Source organism: Acanthopagrus latus, chromosome 19 (assembly GCF_904848185.1).
Source record: "Acanthopagrus latus isolate v.2019 chromosome 19, fAcaLat1.1, whole genome shotgun sequence".
Taxonomy (NCBI): domain Eukaryota; kingdom Metazoa; phylum Chordata; class Actinopteri; order Spariformes; family Sparidae; genus Acanthopagrus; species Acanthopagrus latus.
The window spans coordinates 24,458,214-24,475,789 of NC_051057.1; the positions used below are offsets into that span (position 1 = coordinate 24,458,214).

General features: G+C 48.7%; 1 protein-coding gene across 9 annotated transcripts in view; it reads left to right on the forward strand.

The window, feature by feature from the left end:
* The window catches only part of kmt2ca (lysine (K)-specific methyltransferase 2Ca), a 58,960-nt gene that overhangs the window by 10,322 nt on the left and 31,062 nt on the right, over window positions 1-17,576 (forward strand). For 7 of the 9 annotated variants that reach the window (XM_037078670.1, XM_037078667.1, XM_037078668.1 and 4 more), the window contains exons 8-28: window positions 81-190; window positions 275-425; window positions 1,281-1,452; window positions 2,384-2,498; window positions 2,598-2,761; window positions 3,105-8,248; window positions 8,394-8,618; window positions 9,669-10,702; window positions 11,102-11,206; window positions 13,201-13,326; window positions 14,264-14,383; window positions 14,463-14,564; window positions 14,899-15,003; window positions 15,153-15,334; window positions 15,430-15,594; window positions 15,782-15,891; window positions 16,136-16,198; window positions 16,396-16,498; window positions 16,933-17,036; window positions 17,219-17,347; window positions 17,446-17,550. In XM_037078670.1, coding sequence (XP_036934565.1) covers window positions 81-190; window positions 275-425; window positions 1,281-1,452; window positions 2,384-2,498; window positions 2,598-2,761; window positions 3,105-8,248; window positions 8,394-8,618; window positions 9,669-10,702; window positions 11,102-11,206; window positions 13,201-13,326; window positions 14,264-14,383; window positions 14,463-14,564; window positions 14,899-15,003; window positions 15,153-15,334; window positions 15,430-15,594; window positions 15,782-15,891; window positions 16,136-16,198; window positions 16,396-16,498; window positions 16,933-17,036; window positions 17,219-17,347; window positions 17,446-17,550 — 8,634 coding nt within the window. The remainder of the gene's footprint in view (window positions 1-80; window positions 191-274; window positions 426-1,280; window positions 1,453-2,383; window positions 2,499-2,597; window positions 2,762-3,104; window positions 8,249-8,393; window positions 8,619-9,668; window positions 10,703-11,101; window positions 11,207-13,200; window positions 13,327-14,263; window positions 14,384-14,462; window positions 14,565-14,898; window positions 15,004-15,152; window positions 15,335-15,429; window positions 15,595-15,781; window positions 15,892-16,135; window positions 16,199-16,395; window positions 16,499-16,932; window positions 17,037-17,218; window positions 17,348-17,445; window positions 17,551-17,576) is intronic. The other 2 variants (XM_037078673.1, XM_037078674.1) reach the window with 2 other exon arrangements.

Sequence of the window (17,576 nt, forward strand, 5' to 3'; positions counted from 1 at the left end):
CAATCTGTCCTTTCAGGTGAACCTGACTCTGTGTGTGTATGTGTGTACGTGTGTGTGTGTGTGCGCGCGCATGTGCGCAGGTCAGTGCTGTGCTCACCTGCAGTGTGCAGCCTGGTCAGAGGGGGTGTGTCGCGGAGAAGGCCAGTCACTGCTCTACGTGGACAAAGCCATCGACTTAGGAAGCACGCAGGTCAGTGTAGTGTTTGATTAGTAACTACACACATACAGTTGTATACCGGCTCACTAAGCCCCGCCTCGTTTCCCACCTCTCCAGGTGTGTGCATTCTGCCGTCGGCTCGGGGCGTCACTTCGTTGCCAGGAGATGAGTTGTGGGCGGAGCTACCACTTCCCTTGTGCTGCTGCCGCCGGCGCTCACCAGGACTGGACCCAGAGACACACACTGTGTACAAGACACACACACACAGGTACACACTCTCAAACTGTTTCCTGTCTGAGCGGTAAAAGCTGTTGCAACAGACGAGTGAACAGCTGATGATGTCATGAATATGTAAACATCAGATGAGTGTGCAGTGATGATGAGACTGTAACCTTCCTACAGAAATTTGATTTCCATCATGTCCTCCATTGTTTGACCTTTGTCCTGACCTCTTTAAATCATATGATCTGTCAGAGTTCTGCACTAAACCAACTGGACCTTTGTTCTGTGTGTTGTTGAGTTCTGTTCTCACATCATCTCAAATGTTCCCATCAAAGTTCCAGCAGAGAAATCCTCCAGAGTCCTCGAGGTGACGCTGAGTTTCATCTGCTCGTCTGTCTGTAACTTCAGGAGAGTCAGAGAGGAAGGAAGTCTGAGAACCAGACCCAACAGAACCAGAAGAACACTTTAGAACATTAGAGAGTTGAGGTGAAGCTCTGAGTGAAGTCAGCACTCAGCAGAGACTCTGGTTCTGGTTCTCTGTCTCCTCTTTGGCGTTACCTTCATGAAGTAAATTCCATTTTCCCTCCAACTAAAAAAGTCATCTCTGAGCTCTGCTCCCGTCGGTAAACAGCTCCGGATCAGAACCTGATGAAACTTATTCCTCCAACTGGTCTGGTTCTACCCCCCTCTGTTTTCATGGAGTGCCCCTTGTTGACAGAAATGACATATTGTCCGTTTAATGAACAAAGCCATGTCGTTGTGTCGTCTTCTTCTGGTTTAAAGGGGCCCACTGCAGAATTGGCTCCACCCCCTCCTCATCGCCATCAGTCAGTGAACTGGCTGAGTGGACAGAAACAAACATTCGGTCATGGTTTCTGATGGAACCTTGTCTCTCTCCCAGTGTCCTCACAGTGTGTGCTGTGTTCGGGCGGCGGTGATGTCAGCGGTCTGTTGATGTGTTGTTGCTGTGGTGACCATTACCATGGCAGCTGCCTGGACCCCCCTCTGGTCCCCTCCTCCCTGTGCCGGGCTGGCTGGCAGTGTCATCGGTGTCGAACGTGTCAGAGCTGCAGGTAAACAGAAACACACACAATTCATTATTATTTCCATTATAGACCAACCTGCCAGTGTTTCTTACTATTGATAGATCAGCCTTCACAAAATGTTCCCTGATTTGTTTGAGTCTCAACAGACAGCAGACGGACTCAGTTAGAGACTAGCTGGTGAACACAGCGGACTGTTTAGCAGCTACAGAGACAGATGTTTCATCAGGAGCTGCACTAAGATCATCAGGAGACACAAACATGAAGTCATCAGTCGAGGAGTGCTGCTGTCCCCTAGAGGCCCAAAAATCATTTAATGCAGCTTCATGATAACCTGATGTTTGATAGATGAAACGGTGTCTGACAGCAGCCTACAGCACTTAAATATGTGAGGAAGGAAACATGACTTCCAGCTGTTTGTCTTGTGATGAGAAGACGTAAATGGGCACACTGCACAGTATCTTTAGTCAATCATGTTGTATGTCTGTACACTGCAGGCAGAGACAGACTCAGCTGTGTCTCCTCCTGCAGTGTGTTACTCCTCTTTAAACACCAACACTAATCAGCATATTCATGATGGAGGCACAGATATACAGCCACTGTATGTCAAAGTTTTAAAGACCCGTTACGTCTGCTTTTCCTGGGTGCTGGTGTGAATGTGTCCACAGCGTCTGAGAGCCACAACAACACTCACAAGACATGAGTGCACATTGGCTTCAGCATAGTCCTGCCAATAACTGTTGTTCTTGTCCACACACCCATCCAAGAGGTGGTTTGCGGGCCGCCTTGTGCTGTAAATGAGCTGGTTCACACAAAATGCTCTCTGATCACATTTGTATTTAAAAGCGTCTACTTCTGTTCTAAACGGCCAAAAGGTAAGCTGAAGAGAGAAACCTGAGGTCGCTAAACAGGGCGACTGAAAAGTGACAAATATCTTTGTGTGTGTGTGTGTGTGTGTTAGGTTGCGAGGGGATGATGGAGTGTTGCTTGTGTGTGATCGCTGTGATAAAGCCTACCACACGCACTGTCTAACACCACCTCTGGATCACACACCGAGCGCCAGCTGGACCTGCAAGGTGAGATAAAAACACACAACACGCTTCTGTTCACCTCAGTGTTGAACTTTGGACAAACTTGTGTTTTGTGTGTGTGTGTTTTAAAACTCTCTCCTCCAGAACTGCAGAATCTGTCGTCGCTGTGGTGTGAGGTCATCAGGCCAATGGGCCAATCACCCATTTCTCTGTGAGTCATGTGACCTGGCCCTGCCCTGCCCTCTCTGTGACCATGCCCCCGACCTCGACACACCACAGGACTCTCTGACTTGTATCTGCTGCTATAGGTACACACACACACACACACACACACACACACACACACACACACACACACACACATTTCAGCTGGTGTTTATTTTGCAGTCAACACTTCCTGCAGCTACCTCACATTTTACTTCACTTGAATGACAGTCATTGAGTAGTCGATTCACCTGTAGTGTATACCTGATGGACAGTAAAGGTAGAGTTAATGCCTGTAAATGCTGACAGTCCTGGTACGTGTGAACACACCACTGTTGTTTAGTCTTGCATAGGAAACAACAGGTGTGTGTTGCCTTGTGCGCTGAACTTTCTTTGAGAATGATTAAAATTCATTAAACATAAATGTTTTACCTTTGTGTGTTATAGGTGTGTCCACACAGAGTGTGTTGTCCAGGCTGGGGAGGGCAGGGCAGGGTCTGAAAATTACGTCTGCTCCACCTGCAGGCCTCAGGAGGAGGAACTAATCTCACACGCTTCAACCCCAGACAGTCCTACTCTAGCCATGTCGCTCAGTTCCACACAGGCACCATCTATTAGCATTTCACAGCCACCAATTCCAGGTCATGTAGAAGCTCAACCCATCAGTCATACCACTGATAGCCCAGTCCAGCTCGTCTTTTCAGAGCAACCTCAGAGTCCCGCCAAGACCCTCTGTACATCATCACAGGAAAGTCTTACGCCATCTTACCCTGAACCCATGGAGCTCCAGCTTAGTCCTGCGCCATCTCATCCTGAACCCTCAGGGCTCCATCTTAGTCCTGCGCCATCTCACCCTGAACCCTCAGGACTCCATCTTAGTCCTGCACCATCTCACCCTGAACCCATGGAGCTCCAGCCCTCGCCTGCACCATCTCACCCTGACCCTTTAGAGCTCCAGCATAGTCCTGCACCATCTCACCCTGAACCCACAGAGCTCCAGCATAGTCCTGCGCCATCTCACCCTGAACCCACAGAGCTCCAGCATAGTCCTGCGCCATCTCACCCTGAACCCACAGAGCTCCAGCATAGTCCTGCGCCATCTCATCCTGAACCCACAGAGCTCCAGCATAGTCCTGCGCCATCTCACCCTGAACCCACAGAGCTCCAGCATAGTCCTGCACCATCTCACCCTGACCCCTTAGAGCCTCAGCTTAGTCCTGCGCCAACTTACACTGATCCCACAGAGCTTCAGCTTAGTCGTACGCCATCTCACCCTGACCCCTTAGAGCCTCAGCTTAGTCCTGCGCCAACTTACACTGAACCCACAGAGCTCCAGCATAGTCCTGCGCCATCACACCCAGACCCCTTAGAGCTTCATCTTAGTCCTGCATCATCTAACCCTGAATCCACAGAGCTCCAGCATAGTCCTGCACCATCTCACCATGACCACATAGAGCTCAAGCATAGTCCGGCGCCATCTCATTCTGGACCCACAGATCTCAAACCCAGTCCTGCGCCATCTCACCCTGACCCCTTAGAACTCCAGCACAGTCCAGCGCCATCTCATCCTGAACCCGAAGAGCTCCAGCATAGTCCTGCGCCATCTCATTCTGAAAACATGGAGCTCCAAACTAGTCCTGTGTCATCTCACCCTGAACCCACAGAACTCCAACCCAGTCTTGCACCATCTCGCATTGAACCTGAGGAGCTCCAGCATAGTCCTGTACCATCTGAACCCATGGAGTTCCAACATGGTCCTGTGCAGTCTCACTCTGAACTGATGGAGGTCCAACATAGTCTTGCGCCATCTAACCCTGAACCTGAGGTGCTCCAGCATGGTCCTGAGCCATCTCGGCCTGAACCTACAGAACTCCAACGTACTCCTGAACCATCTGAACCCAAGGAGCTCCAACATAGTCCTGCGCCATCTCATCCTGAAAGCACAGAGCACCAACATAGTCCTGTACCATCTAACCCTGAACCCATGAAACTTCAACCCAGTCCTGCTCCATCTCACTCTGAACCTATAGAACCACAACCCTGTCCTGCTCCATCTCACCCTGAACCCACAGAACCACAACCCAGTCCTGCCCAATCTCATCCTGAACCCACAGAAATCCAAACCAGACCTACCCCATCTCACCTTGAACCCACAGAACCACAACCCAGTCCTGCCCCATCTCACCTTGAACCCACAGAACTCCAAACCAGTCCTGCCCCATCTCACCTTGAACCCATAGAACTCCAACCCAGTCCTGTGCCACCTCACCCTGAACAAACAAATCACCAGCGTAGTCCTGTGCTATCTCAGCCTGAAACCTCAGAGATTCCCGCTAGCTCTGCAACATCCCCACCTGAACACACAGAGCTCCAGTGTAGTCCTGCACCATCTTGCCGTGAACAAACAGATCACCAACGTAGTCCTGCACCAACTCAGCCTGTACCCACAGAGTTTGAGTGCAGTACTTTGCTGTCTGGTTCTAATCCAAAAGAGCTTCAACAAAGTCCACTGCCATCTCAACTTGATCACACAGAGCTTGAAACAAGTCCTTCGGCATCTTACCTTGATACTGAAAAAGAGTTCCAACAAAGCTGTACACCATCTCAACTGGGTCTTACAGAACACCAGGAAAGCCACACCTCTCCTCACTTAAGTCCAGCAGAGCGTCGGCAAAGCCCTACACAGTCTCACTCTGGCCCAGCACAACCCCTTAAAAGTCTTATGTCATGCCCAGAGGGTACTGCTGAGCTGCAAAAATGTCCTACGCAAGTGACTTTGATACAGGCTCAGCACAGTCCTCACCAGCTAATTTGCACCTCTCATAGCCATACTCAGAATTCCACAGAGGATCAGCTTATGGCCACAGAGTCTCAGCTGAGTCCAACACAAGGTTTTCCCATGTCTCGTAGCTATGCACACTCTCCACACAGTCCGACCAAGACGGGGCTTAGTCCATCCCAGGCGCTGCCAGGGTCTGTCGAACCTCAGCAAAGCCTTCCACCACACAGTCTTGTGCAGGACTACACTTCACAGACACAGCTTAATAGATTGTGTAGTACTGATGTCATCACACAGCCTCACCACAGTCCCCCACAAATACGACACAGTCCTATAACAAGTCCTGTACACGTAGGCACCTCGCTTCCACAGAGTCCCACAGAGGATATTAAACTTACACTGGACCAGGAGAACCCTGGATCAAGCAGCCCTGCTCAGTTGCGATTAGAGGCTGCAGGGGATATTTCCACACTGGACCATGACCTCTCACCAGTCTACTTGAGGTCTGCACAAACACCAAGGAGATGCACCTCACTGAGGCCTAATTCAGCTCCATGTAGCCCATCACCGGCCCCACTCAGAGCCAGACAGTGTAGTCTGTCACAACCTGCAAGCCCAGTACTGGTCCACTCTTCACAGACTGTTAGGCCACAGTTAAGCCTACCATCATCTCAGCTTGCTACACAGTCAAGAGTCACAAAGGAATGCACCCAAACCAGCACCATGGAGATGAAGTCCTTGCATCATAACCCTATGCAGCTGAGTCCTAACCTTGATGGCCAAACACTGGAAAGTTGCCCTGGGCCTCATAGCCATGGCACAGATGGCAAACCAGACCAGCTTAGTCCTCTTCAGAGTAGCGCACTAAGCCCAGACCATTATAGCCCCCTTCACATACCTGCCATGCCCAAACCAGAAAGCCTTGTTCACAATAGCACTTCAATGGAACACAGTAGCCTAACTTGCTCACCTTGTGCTGATGAAACAGAGGTAATTCCTCGCCTAGCTAGCCACAGTCATCAGACTCCCTCTGGTGACAGCCCATCACGCTGCACAGAAGCTATTGAAGGTGAAGCCAACCTCATACATATCCAAAATAGCTCGGCTAGCTCAAGACCCAAACATGCCAGTCAAATGCCTACTATCCCTGCCAGGTCTCTTCTGGCCTGTGCTAGCCCCATACAAATGGTGACTAGCCCTACACATGTCAGCAATTTGGTGCAACCAATCAACCCAGTAGCACCACCAGTTAAATCCTTAATACAACCAGCTAGTCCCTCGGCAGTACTGGCTAGACCTGCTCACACCATCTCATGTCAAGTTGAGGAGATGGAGGTAGCTATTGACCACCCCGACCAGCTGACCAGTCATCTTAACTCTTCTCCGGACAGTTCAGGTCATACTACCCCAGTCCACACAGAAACTAACAATGGTGATAGTATGAGGGGCTCCCTGCACGCTCAAGAGAGAACTGATCCCTCTGTTTGCAGATTTGCAAGCCAAAGTCCCACACGTCATAGTCAGTCAAGTCCCTCATATGTCCGTTCTACTTGCAGTCCCTCAGAATCTTCTGCAGAACAGAAGAGCCCCCTGTCATCTCCAGCTAGCTTTAGTCCTCAACACTGTAGGCTGACTGATGCTAACCCAGCTAGTAGCTCAGTGAGCCACAGTCTGAGCCATAGTGGCCAGACAACTTCCCAGTCTGTTAGTTTAACTGATGTTACCGTCATCCACAGTCCACCAAGGTCTAGTCCTGCTGGTCAAGCTAGTCCTTTTCACATACAAAGCACCTCTAGTAGTGCCCACTCAGGCCCAGTCCAAAGACAGATGCCCTCATTAGCTAGCACACCACACAGTAGCCCTGCACCTGCTAATATCGCTTGTGTTAGCTCGCCACACAGTCCAGCTCAGTCCACTGAAAGATATTTTACCCCCATAGGTAGCCCCCATTGCAGCCCACGTCCTGACACTGGAACCAGTTCTAGCCCCACTGTGGCACAGCTAAGCCCCACTGTGGCTAGTCCTGATGTGGACCTGGTGGCCAGTCCAGTTCAGACATCTGTTCTTCACAGTGTGGTTCAACTTGATTCTGACCTTTTGAGACCTGTAGACAGTATTAGACAGACAAGCCCAAAATCTGCCAGTTCCCTGATTGATGACTCATCTGCTGTTAGCCCCAACCAGGCATGTCCAAGCCCAGTTAGCCATTCACAAGTTAGTCCTCTTCATACCACCAACGCTTCTGCTGTTGAAAGCCAACAGAGCAATGCCTCGGGTAGCCCTCAGTATGAAAGATCAGCCACCCCTGTTGATGCTACTTCCACCCAGTCTACCCTGAACCATGCAAGCCCTGTCCATTCTAGTCCCACTCAGGATAACACAGCGATGCCTAGCACATGCAGCAATAGTGAAACGTCCTATAGTTCTGCTCCCTCACAGGTTAGCTCTGCTGAGACACTCTCTCCTCAAACCCAACAAGCTCAAGCTAGCTCTGTGCGCAGTAGCCCAGTCGCAAGTCCTGGTCTTGGTCCAATGCAATCAAGCATTACACAGATTAACCCTAGTCCTGTAGCTGCCAGTCCTGTGAAGCCTGAGGCTTGTCCTGGTCCTGGTAGCCCTTTGAGGTTTGAGTTCAGCCCTGTTGCCAGTTCTGTAAGCCCTGTTTTTGCCAACTCTGAGCAGTTGGAAACAACTGCTATTACTGGTCCTACTAGCCCTTTGCAGCCTGACGCTGATGCTGGTCCTGGATGCCCATCTATGGTCAGCCCCCAGCAACACACACAGATGGAAGCAGAGTCTGTAGCCACTTTGGGTGAGTACCAGTCAAACACATCATGGAACAATTCTTTTGAAAAGTTTCATATGTTGGATAGACATTGATAATTCTGGTATATAGACAAAATTATTACTTGCTCCAGATTTTTAATTTTGCTGAACTTATCTCCCTCTTGTTTCAGGCATCTGCGTGGTTCAGGTTCAGGAAGAGATGTTGCAAGAGAGGAAGACTGAAGAGGAGAAGAATATGGAGGGAGAAGCTCTGCAGCAGGAGGAGGCGGGGGATTCCTATCAGACAAAGGATAGGCCAGAAGATGAGAAGCTTGTTGACAGTGCAGAAGAAGGAGGAGAACAAGAACTTGAGGGCGAGGAGGATCAACGCAGCAGCTCAAACTGTCCTCCTGCAGGTGGGAAGCAGCAGCACCATCAACACTTACCTGTAATACTGTTTTGTGCAGGTACCTTAAGTGGATTAATTCTGATACTCAGGGTACAATCACACTAGAGTGTTTTAATTTAAAACTCTAGTTTAAAAAAATATCGCGAGTTTTCACACAATGGGCATGTGTGTGGCAATATAAACAGGAAGCAGACTCTCAGGCCAAAAATCAAACAGACTAAAACACAACCCTGTCTTGCCATTTGGCAGTCATGTCGACAAGGCCCTTGTGTGTAATCACCAGTCAAATGTGAATTAAACTATGTAAAAAGTTCTGTGACTTCAGCTCTAAATAGGGTTTTACATATAGTTCTGCTATACAAAAAAGTTTTCCTATTCCTACTGCTGAAGCAAACCAAACATTTCCTTATACTGCTGCTTAACATTAATACATTTATTTGGTGGAACATAAGTGTATTTTACTGTACGCTAGTCACAGGAAATGCAACATTTTAATGAACAACGGCACTGCTATGCATCTACATAGCAAAACAGCATTTGTTTTCTGCATTTGTTGACAGAGGAACAGTTTTAAGTTTGTCAGTTTTATTCAGCCAGTGAGAATATACACCAAGAAGGTGCTGTTAGATGAAGAGATGTAGACAACAGGCTGCACAACGCCAACTTCTCAGTGAGGTACCCGACTCCTTTTCCCTCGTTGACTTCATCAGATTGCCTGTTTGCACTGGGTTTGAACAACAAGCCATCCACCATCATCTTGTCGTTCATCAGTTAAAACTGTCTTGCATCTCTCAGCTGAGCAGTCATGTCAATGCAGCAACACGATTGTCTGATATGTTACCTAGTTCAGCTGTGATAAAGCATTTTCTGGATTTTAATAGATTTTCTATTTACTATGTGGTTTGTCTCCACTCTCATAAGGTTCCTGGCAGCGTTTTCAAACGTCTGTTTTAGGGTTTGAAAATGCTTATTGTGGGTGCCAGGCATGAACCTAGTGTGAGGATGAACCTGAGACACACTGAGGAACTCCTGACCTGATCTCTCTCTCTCTCTGCAGGAGTCCAGCTGGGATCTGTTCTGAAAGAAGACCATCAGTCTTCTCCTCACACTGAGGCTGCTGCCTCCCCCGTCCTCTCACATTCTGCCCCTCACTCCCCCCAAACCATCACACCACTCTCTGCCTTACTCCCTCAGCAGCCCTCCTTCTCCCTCTCATCTTCACCGCCTGCCTCCCCCTTCACCTCACCACAGTCTCCTCCTCCTCCTCTTTCTAGAGCTGGCTCTCTAGAAGCCTCTCCCTCTTCCCCCCACAGGACTGCCTTACTCACCTCCAGCTCCCCCCCTCTTGAGGTGCGCCCCCAGGAGGAGGAAGTAACAAATCAACGACAAGCGGAGATGGGAAAGGGAGTGGAGGCGGAGCCAGAGGACAAAACACTATCCTGTCATGTAACATCGGTGGATGATGACAGCCAATCACAGAGCCAGTTTGAACCTGTTGCGAGGGCAACAGAACCCACCAAAGATGAGCACCAGTCACTTGCTGAGCCTTCAGATAGGGATGAGGAGCCTCCTGATACACCAGAGCCAACGGCATCACACGGCTCAGCTGCTAGTGATGTGGTTTCCAGGCAACAGCCAATGAGGGAGGAGGAGGAGGAGCAGGGGGAGGGACCATCTGAGAGGATGGGTGAGGACCAAGTGGATGACGCAAAGGAGGGCACTCTGCAGGTCGACCAGTCAGATGGGGAGGAGGAGGAGCCAGTCAGCCCTGTGCTGGATCTGGACCCCTCTCTGGACATGGAGGTGATGGAGCTGATGGCCTCATCTCCTCCCCCCTCCCTCCTGCACCTCTCCTCTCCCAGCCTGCCTACATTCTCCCGCCGAGGGAAGGGTCGTAGTCTCAGACGTCCTCCCTGCTCCTCCAGGCCATCAGATGACCTCTCCATCCGTCTCAGGCAGTCTCCTTTCTCCACTGAAGCGTCACCTGAGACCTCCCCTGTCAGAATTCCCATCACCCCACCTCCTCTCTCTCCACTCTCACCATCCCTTGGGTACTCCCCCCCAGACAGAGAGTCACCACCTCTCTCCAAGGTAAATCTTACAACACCTCCCACTGACTGTGTGCTACTTGTGTTCTCCTCTTGTTGACTGTGTGCTACTTGTGTTCTCCTCCTGTTGACTGTGTGCTCCTTGTGTTCTCCTCCTGGTGACTGTGTGCTCCTTGTGTTCTCCTCCTGTTGACTGTGTGCTACTTGTGTTCTCCTCCTGTTGACTGTGTGCTCCTTGTGTTCTCCTCTTGTTGACTGTGTGCTCCTTGTGTTCTCCTCCTGGTGACTGTGTGCTCCTTGTGTTCTCCTCTTGTTGACTGTGTGCTCCTTGTGTTCTCCTCCTGGTGACTGTGTGCTCCTTGTGTTCTCCTCCTGGTGACTGTGTGCTCCTTGTGTTCTCCTCCTGGTGACTGACCTTTCCTTTTATACTTTTTTTTCCCAGCCTCAGGCTCCCACCACCATTCTCCCCCTCACTCCTAAAATCGGTATGGGTAAACCGGCCATTACCAAGAGGAAGTTCTCCCCCGGCCGAGCCAGGATCAAACAGGTACGTGACCTTTGCCCTCTAGTGTGTGCGTGTGTTGCTCACACACACACACACACACACACACACACACACACACACACACACACACACACGCTCACATGAAAGTAACAGTCAACTTACGAATCAATTAATAAAGTTTAAATTGATCTCCTCAGACTGCTGATACATTTTGATTGGCATCCGGTGAATTCATGATAATTATTGATTGTTTGTCCCTGTTGTGATTTTAAATGTTTCTTTAAATGTCTTGGATGAATGAAAAGTGTCAGATAAATATGTTTTGTTTTTTTGTGTCTGTTTTAGATTAAATATATATATATATATATATATATATATATATATATATATATATATATATATATATATATTTCTCAAGTAAACATCCACAACAGCACAGACAAAACTAACATGAAGTCTAAAATGTAAACCTTTAAGTTTATACTCCTGTTATTGAGTCAACGCTGTCAGTTTTGAGTGTGTTCCCCAGGAAGCAAAGATGATGACTCTTTACGTTGGGCCTTTGAAATGGGCAAACTTCTCGACGTTAGCATATTTGTGTGAGTTGAAAATGTTCAACTCTCAGCAAAATATTTGCACATACTGTGGAACTTCACCGGAGGAGGAGAGTGGGTGCAAATCCAGACGTGCTGAGACATAGAGAACCAGAACCAGAACCAGAGTCCCTGCTGAGGGCTGAATTCACTCAGAGTTGATGTACAGTAAAGTAATCCGACTCTTGTGGCATGTAAACATGCAGAATTTCTCTTTGCCTTCAGAGTGAACAGACCATAATAATCATTTTCTCAACCAGTTTCTTTACATTTTTCTTCATTTCAAGAAGTTCTCTCTGTTTGCATCAGACTTATCATTATTATTATTATTAATGTTAGACTTATTATCATCAGTAATACATTAGTGAGCGTCATGTTAAAGTCGGTTCCAGGTGTTGGGTTCCTCTTCACACTGGTCGAAGTGTGAACAGGCAGCTGTCTTCTCTCCAGGGCTGATGGGAAATATGTTGTTAGGCAGCGACGAACATGTAGAACCGCAGAGTTCCTCTGCATCCTCCTCTTCCTCCTCACCTGTCATTCACTGATACGGCATCACTCTTTCTGTTCTTCAGCATGTTTGGTTGACACACACACACACACACACACACACCATTGCATGAAGCTGTTTGTTTTTCAGTGTGAGTTTTGAATGTGTGTGTGTGTTGAGACTCAGCAGCCTCGACAGATGTGGCATTGATCTGGATTACAGCCTGTTGACTGAGCCTGGATCGTATCTGTTTCTACTGTATTGCTAAAAGTTGGCGTACACTCATCAGGTGTTTCAGCCATGTACGCTGCTGGCAGGAGAGGATGTGGATCCGTCACGGGTCACAACAAGTCACAAGAAGTGCCAAGCAGCAATGGCAACTCTAACATAGTGTTGGGCCTCACACACTCACAGAGCGAGTATCATCTGCAGTGCCACCCACTAAAGATGGTCCTTCATTCAGAACCAATGCCCCACCCAGCATCATTAGCTTTTAATTCCACTTGTGTGAGTCCTGCGTGTCTGTAAACAATGCAGCTAGCATAGCGTTAGCCTTCAGCAAGTCAGCGTTAACCTGCAGCTATCTTAGCATTATCCTGGAGCTAGCTCGGCTTTAGCCTGGAGCTTTGCTTCCAGACTCCTCTCGTGCGTGATGAAGACGATCAGAGGAAACTCTTTGGGGAGACGGTTCACCTGACTGGTTGGTTTGTCTGGTAGAGATTAATGTTTGTCCCAGTGTGACTGTCTGTCTCTGATTGGCTGCATGTTGTTGGCATGGTAACATTGTCACCTTGTGTTGTTTTGATTCTTTTTCAGTTTGACTTTTGGTTTTGTGGCTGTTGCATTTATGTTACTGCATTTTGTCCCCCACTTCCTCTTTTCTTTCTCCTCCTCCCCCTTTCCTCACCCTCTTTGGCCTTCATCCACCTTCCTCCTCCTCCTCCCCCTTAACTCAGGGTTCGTGGTGGAATAGTCGCAGGGCGGTGAGCCCCCCCTCCTCCTCCCAGGATTCCATGGGGGAGGGCGGGTGGGACAGCCCTAAGCCCCGCCCACCGGACTCCCCCCTCTGGAGCATGAGAGTGGTAAAGAAGCGCACCCTAACTCTGATAGGGCTGTAACTAACCCGCCCCTCTGGGATGTAACTGTGTGACAAACAAATGCACCCTCACTTTGAGTCTGCGTGTGTGTGTGTGTGTGTGTGTGTGCTGGAGCTAACAGCAGCCTACTGGCTGATTGTGTGGGTGTGTGAGTGTGTGAGCTCACTTGCACTAGTTATTATTGTGTGTGTCTGTGGTTGTGGTGGGAGGAGCTTAGTGACGGCAAGCAGCGAAGAAGAGCTGCAGTCGAGGCATCAGCCAATCACGCTGTCAGAAAACTCCCACAATGCAACAAAAAATTGTGGTGCTCACTGTAGAGTAGTTCAGGGATCTGTCATGTCATCCCAGCGCAGTAGGAATCTGCAGTCACCGTTTGACTGCCAGTAGAAAGCAAGGTCAGGAGAATCTGAAGAGACAGATAAAGTACTGATCCGGTCTGAACTGGGTCAGAATCTCACACATGATGTTTGTCAGTTTGTTGTAATTAAAGTCAAACCTCAGGTAGTTTTGTGTTAAAGCTCAGTGAACTACATCAACACAGCACCAGAACCAACACGGAGCCAACTGGGTCAGAGAAGGTTCTGGTTCAGTTCCGTGAGCTGCTGATACACAGGAGCAGCTCTACAGTGATTAAGTCAGGAGACGGTGTCTTTATAACGACGTGTTTTCAGTCTGATGTTTGATTCATGACACGACTGAAGTAAAGACTAAACTGAACTTCAGCTGATTGATTCAACCTTAATGTAAACCTTGAAGTCCCTGAAAGTTCTTATATATCAGGTCAGTGAGGAGACCCTGCTGATGTCATTGTACTGTTGATGTTTCCATGGCGACTTACTGTATGTGTGATGCAAGCCCTGCCATGTAAGCATGGGTGACATGGTTTGATGTTACACCTCCTCCTCTTCCTCCTCTTCCTCAGGGTCGTGGTTCAGGGTTTCCGGGTAGGAGGAGGTCCAGAGGGGGCGGTGTTGGAGCAGGACGAGGAGCAAGAGGAAGGAGTCGACTGAAGACTCAGGACTGTCTGACGGTGTCACCTGGAGTAAGAAAACACACACGCACAGCAGTGCTGATTAATAGCTAATAAGAGAGATACTGATTACTCTCTCCCGGTCTGTCAGTCTGTGTATGTGGAGCCGTTCCAGCCGAAGGAGGAGGAGGAGAACTCGATGCACAACACAGTAGTGATGTTCTCCACCTCGGACCACTTCACCCTCAGACAAGTACGCTTTCACCTGTACACACTAAGACTTTGTGAATCAGCCCAAATACAAGAGGAGCAAACCACACCATCACCAGACTCCGTTAACAAATGTGTCAGTTTAGTGAGTTGTTGAGTTGGAGACACTTCATAAACTCTGTGAAACTCTGTCTCTGACTCATTCTGCATTATTTGGACCTTCTTTTAAATTCAGCAAATGTCATGAACACTTACAACATGATGATTGTGGATAGTAAAGCCCTCAATTCAGTCAAGAGTTTGATACTCAGTTCTAAAAATCACTGTTGATTGAGGTCAATTAACAAACGTGTGTGTGTGTGTGTGTGTGTGTGTAGGACATGTGTGTGGTGTGTGGTAGTTTTGGTCAGGGGGCTGAAGGCAGACTGTTGGCCTGCTCTCAGTGTGGACAGTGTTACCATCCCTACTGTGTGAACGTCAAGGTGAGTAACTAACATCAATCACTGTCAACATGACTTAAAACATGACTTCTGTCTATGGACTTCTGTACACAGGATCGTCTGATACAATCCTGCCTCTACTCTAATTACTCTACCTGTAATCTGATTACTCTGTCTGCTCTGGGGTCCAGATTACACGTGTGGTCCTGACCAAAGGGTGGCGCTGTCTGGAGTGTACTGTGTGTGAGGCGTGCGGCGAGGCCAGTGACCCCGGGCGACTGTTGTTATGTGATGACTGTGACATCAGCTACCACACCTACTGCCTGGACCCGCCCCTTCATACTGTACCTAAAGGAGCCTGGAAGTGCAAGTGGTGGGTCCACCTGTCAATCACCTGTCAATCTGACAGTGTGTTTGTTGTCCTCAAGTGTGTGTTGTCCTCTCTGACAGTGTGTATGTTGTCCTCAGGTGTGTGTGGTGTGTCCAGTGTGGCTCCTCCTCCCCTGGGCTGCACTGTGATTGGCAGAATAACTACAGTCGCTGTGGACCATGTGATAGTCTGAGCCGCTGTCCTCTCTGTCAGAGACAATACTCGCAGGACGACCTCATACTGCAGTGTCAGCAGTGTGACAGGTAACAGACACACACACACACACACATGTGTAGTAGATTTGTTCCTGACACTGGACAGGTCCTCCGGTCACAGCTGTTCTTTGTAACATCTTTGAGGGATCTGAACGAAACTAAGACATCTCAGACTGTGTGTGTCTGTGTCTGTCTGTGTTTGTGTGTGTCTCTGTGTGTGTGTGTGTGTGTACAGGTGGGTCCATGCTGTGTGTCAGGGTCTGACCACTGAAGAGGAGGTGGAGGTTGCTGCTGATGAAGGCTTTGACTGCTCGCTGTGCCGAACACACAACCGCAGCTCTTTAGGTAAAAACACACACACAGGCTCAGATAAACATCAGCAGCTCGTGTGGACGTATAGCTAACAGCTAATGACTAACAGCAGCCACCTACAGGTTAATACTGATCATTATGAAGCCGTAATGTTTAAGCTGTTTGATACTTTGTGAGGTAGAAATGTTCTTTAAATATCTTTGAGCCCTGATTATCAAGTATTGTGTCACCTTGGAGCTCCTCTGTGTTGATCTGATGAGAACTCTGTTGCTTTCAGGGAGGTCAGACAGCTTCGAGTCACCCTACATGGCTCAGATCATCTCCAGGATCAGAGAACCCGGTCAGTAACACTGTGTACTGTAACATCAGTACCGTCTGTTACACAGTGGATTTTTTTCAGTTTCAGTGTCTCAGAAATCTTGTTAACAGTGTTAGTGTGTGATGTCACAAAATATTATGTCGTCATATCACAGATTGTAATGTCACTGTGTGTGTGTGTGTGTGTGTGTGTGTGTGTGTGCGCGCGCGCATGTGCAGACACAAAGACGTACACCCAGGATGGAGTGTGTCTGACCGAGTCAGGTCTCTCTCACCTGCAGTCTCTAGTTGAACCGCTGACGTCACCGCGCAGGTACCGCAGGTAAACATGCCAGTCATGACATGTCAGCTCTGTCCACTGACACACTGCTCAACCAAACTCCATTCTAAAAACAACTGTTTTAAGGTCAGCCTTATTATTTCACAGTACAAACTGTAGTTCAACTTTACAAACTCTTTTTAGATTCACTTTCATCTACAGACACAGCCGGCTCACCTGTCCTTCACTCAGTGACATCATTAACTCACCTGTTAGCTTAGCTTGGTCACATGGTTCCTGCTCACTGTTAACACAGATTTCTCTTTGAGTGTAGATATGAATAAATAAGATAATTGATGGTTAACATTAACAAATCCTCCTGAAAATCTTTAAACAAGCTACTTCCTATTTTCACAGCTGATTGATCTTTATTGGACAGAGCTGCAGGTGTTTCCTCATCAGAGTCATCAGACTAATCAGCTGTTTCCTGTCTGCAGGTGTAAACCCAAACTGAAGCTGAGGATCATCAACCAGAACAGTGTGTCCGTCCTGCAGACTCCGTCTGAGCCTGAGCCCCCCACTGAGCAGGACCACAGCAGAGGTCAGAGGTCACACACTCATGTTTGTCTCTCCAACCCTCTGAGGACCCTCGAGCATGTCATGCACTGCCCACCTTCACAACTGAACCTGAACCTAAAACTGAACCTGAACCCCAGGTCTGATGTGTCCTCACTCACTAAACTGTTTTTAAAGTTAAGTTTTAAAGTGTTTCTCCATCTCCAGGTGACCTGGAGTGTGAGATGAAATCTGACTCGAGTCCTGAGCGAGACCACGCCCACGACGATGACATCACCAAGGAGCCTGAGGTTACCGACGTCAACAAGAAGAGGAAGAGGAAACCCTACAGGCCTGGTGAGGAGGGACTGGAGCAGACATTCCCCCTCTGACTTCATCCCTTACTGTCTGCCTGTCTACATGTCTTTATGTTTACCTGTGTCCACCTGCCTCAGGTATCGGGGGCTTCATGGTGCGTCAGCGTGGAGGAAAGGCCGGGCCGAGCAGAATCAAACTGTGCAGGAAAGACTCAACAGAGACGCTGCTGGGTCGAGACGAAGGTGAGACCTCACTCACCTGTACCTAT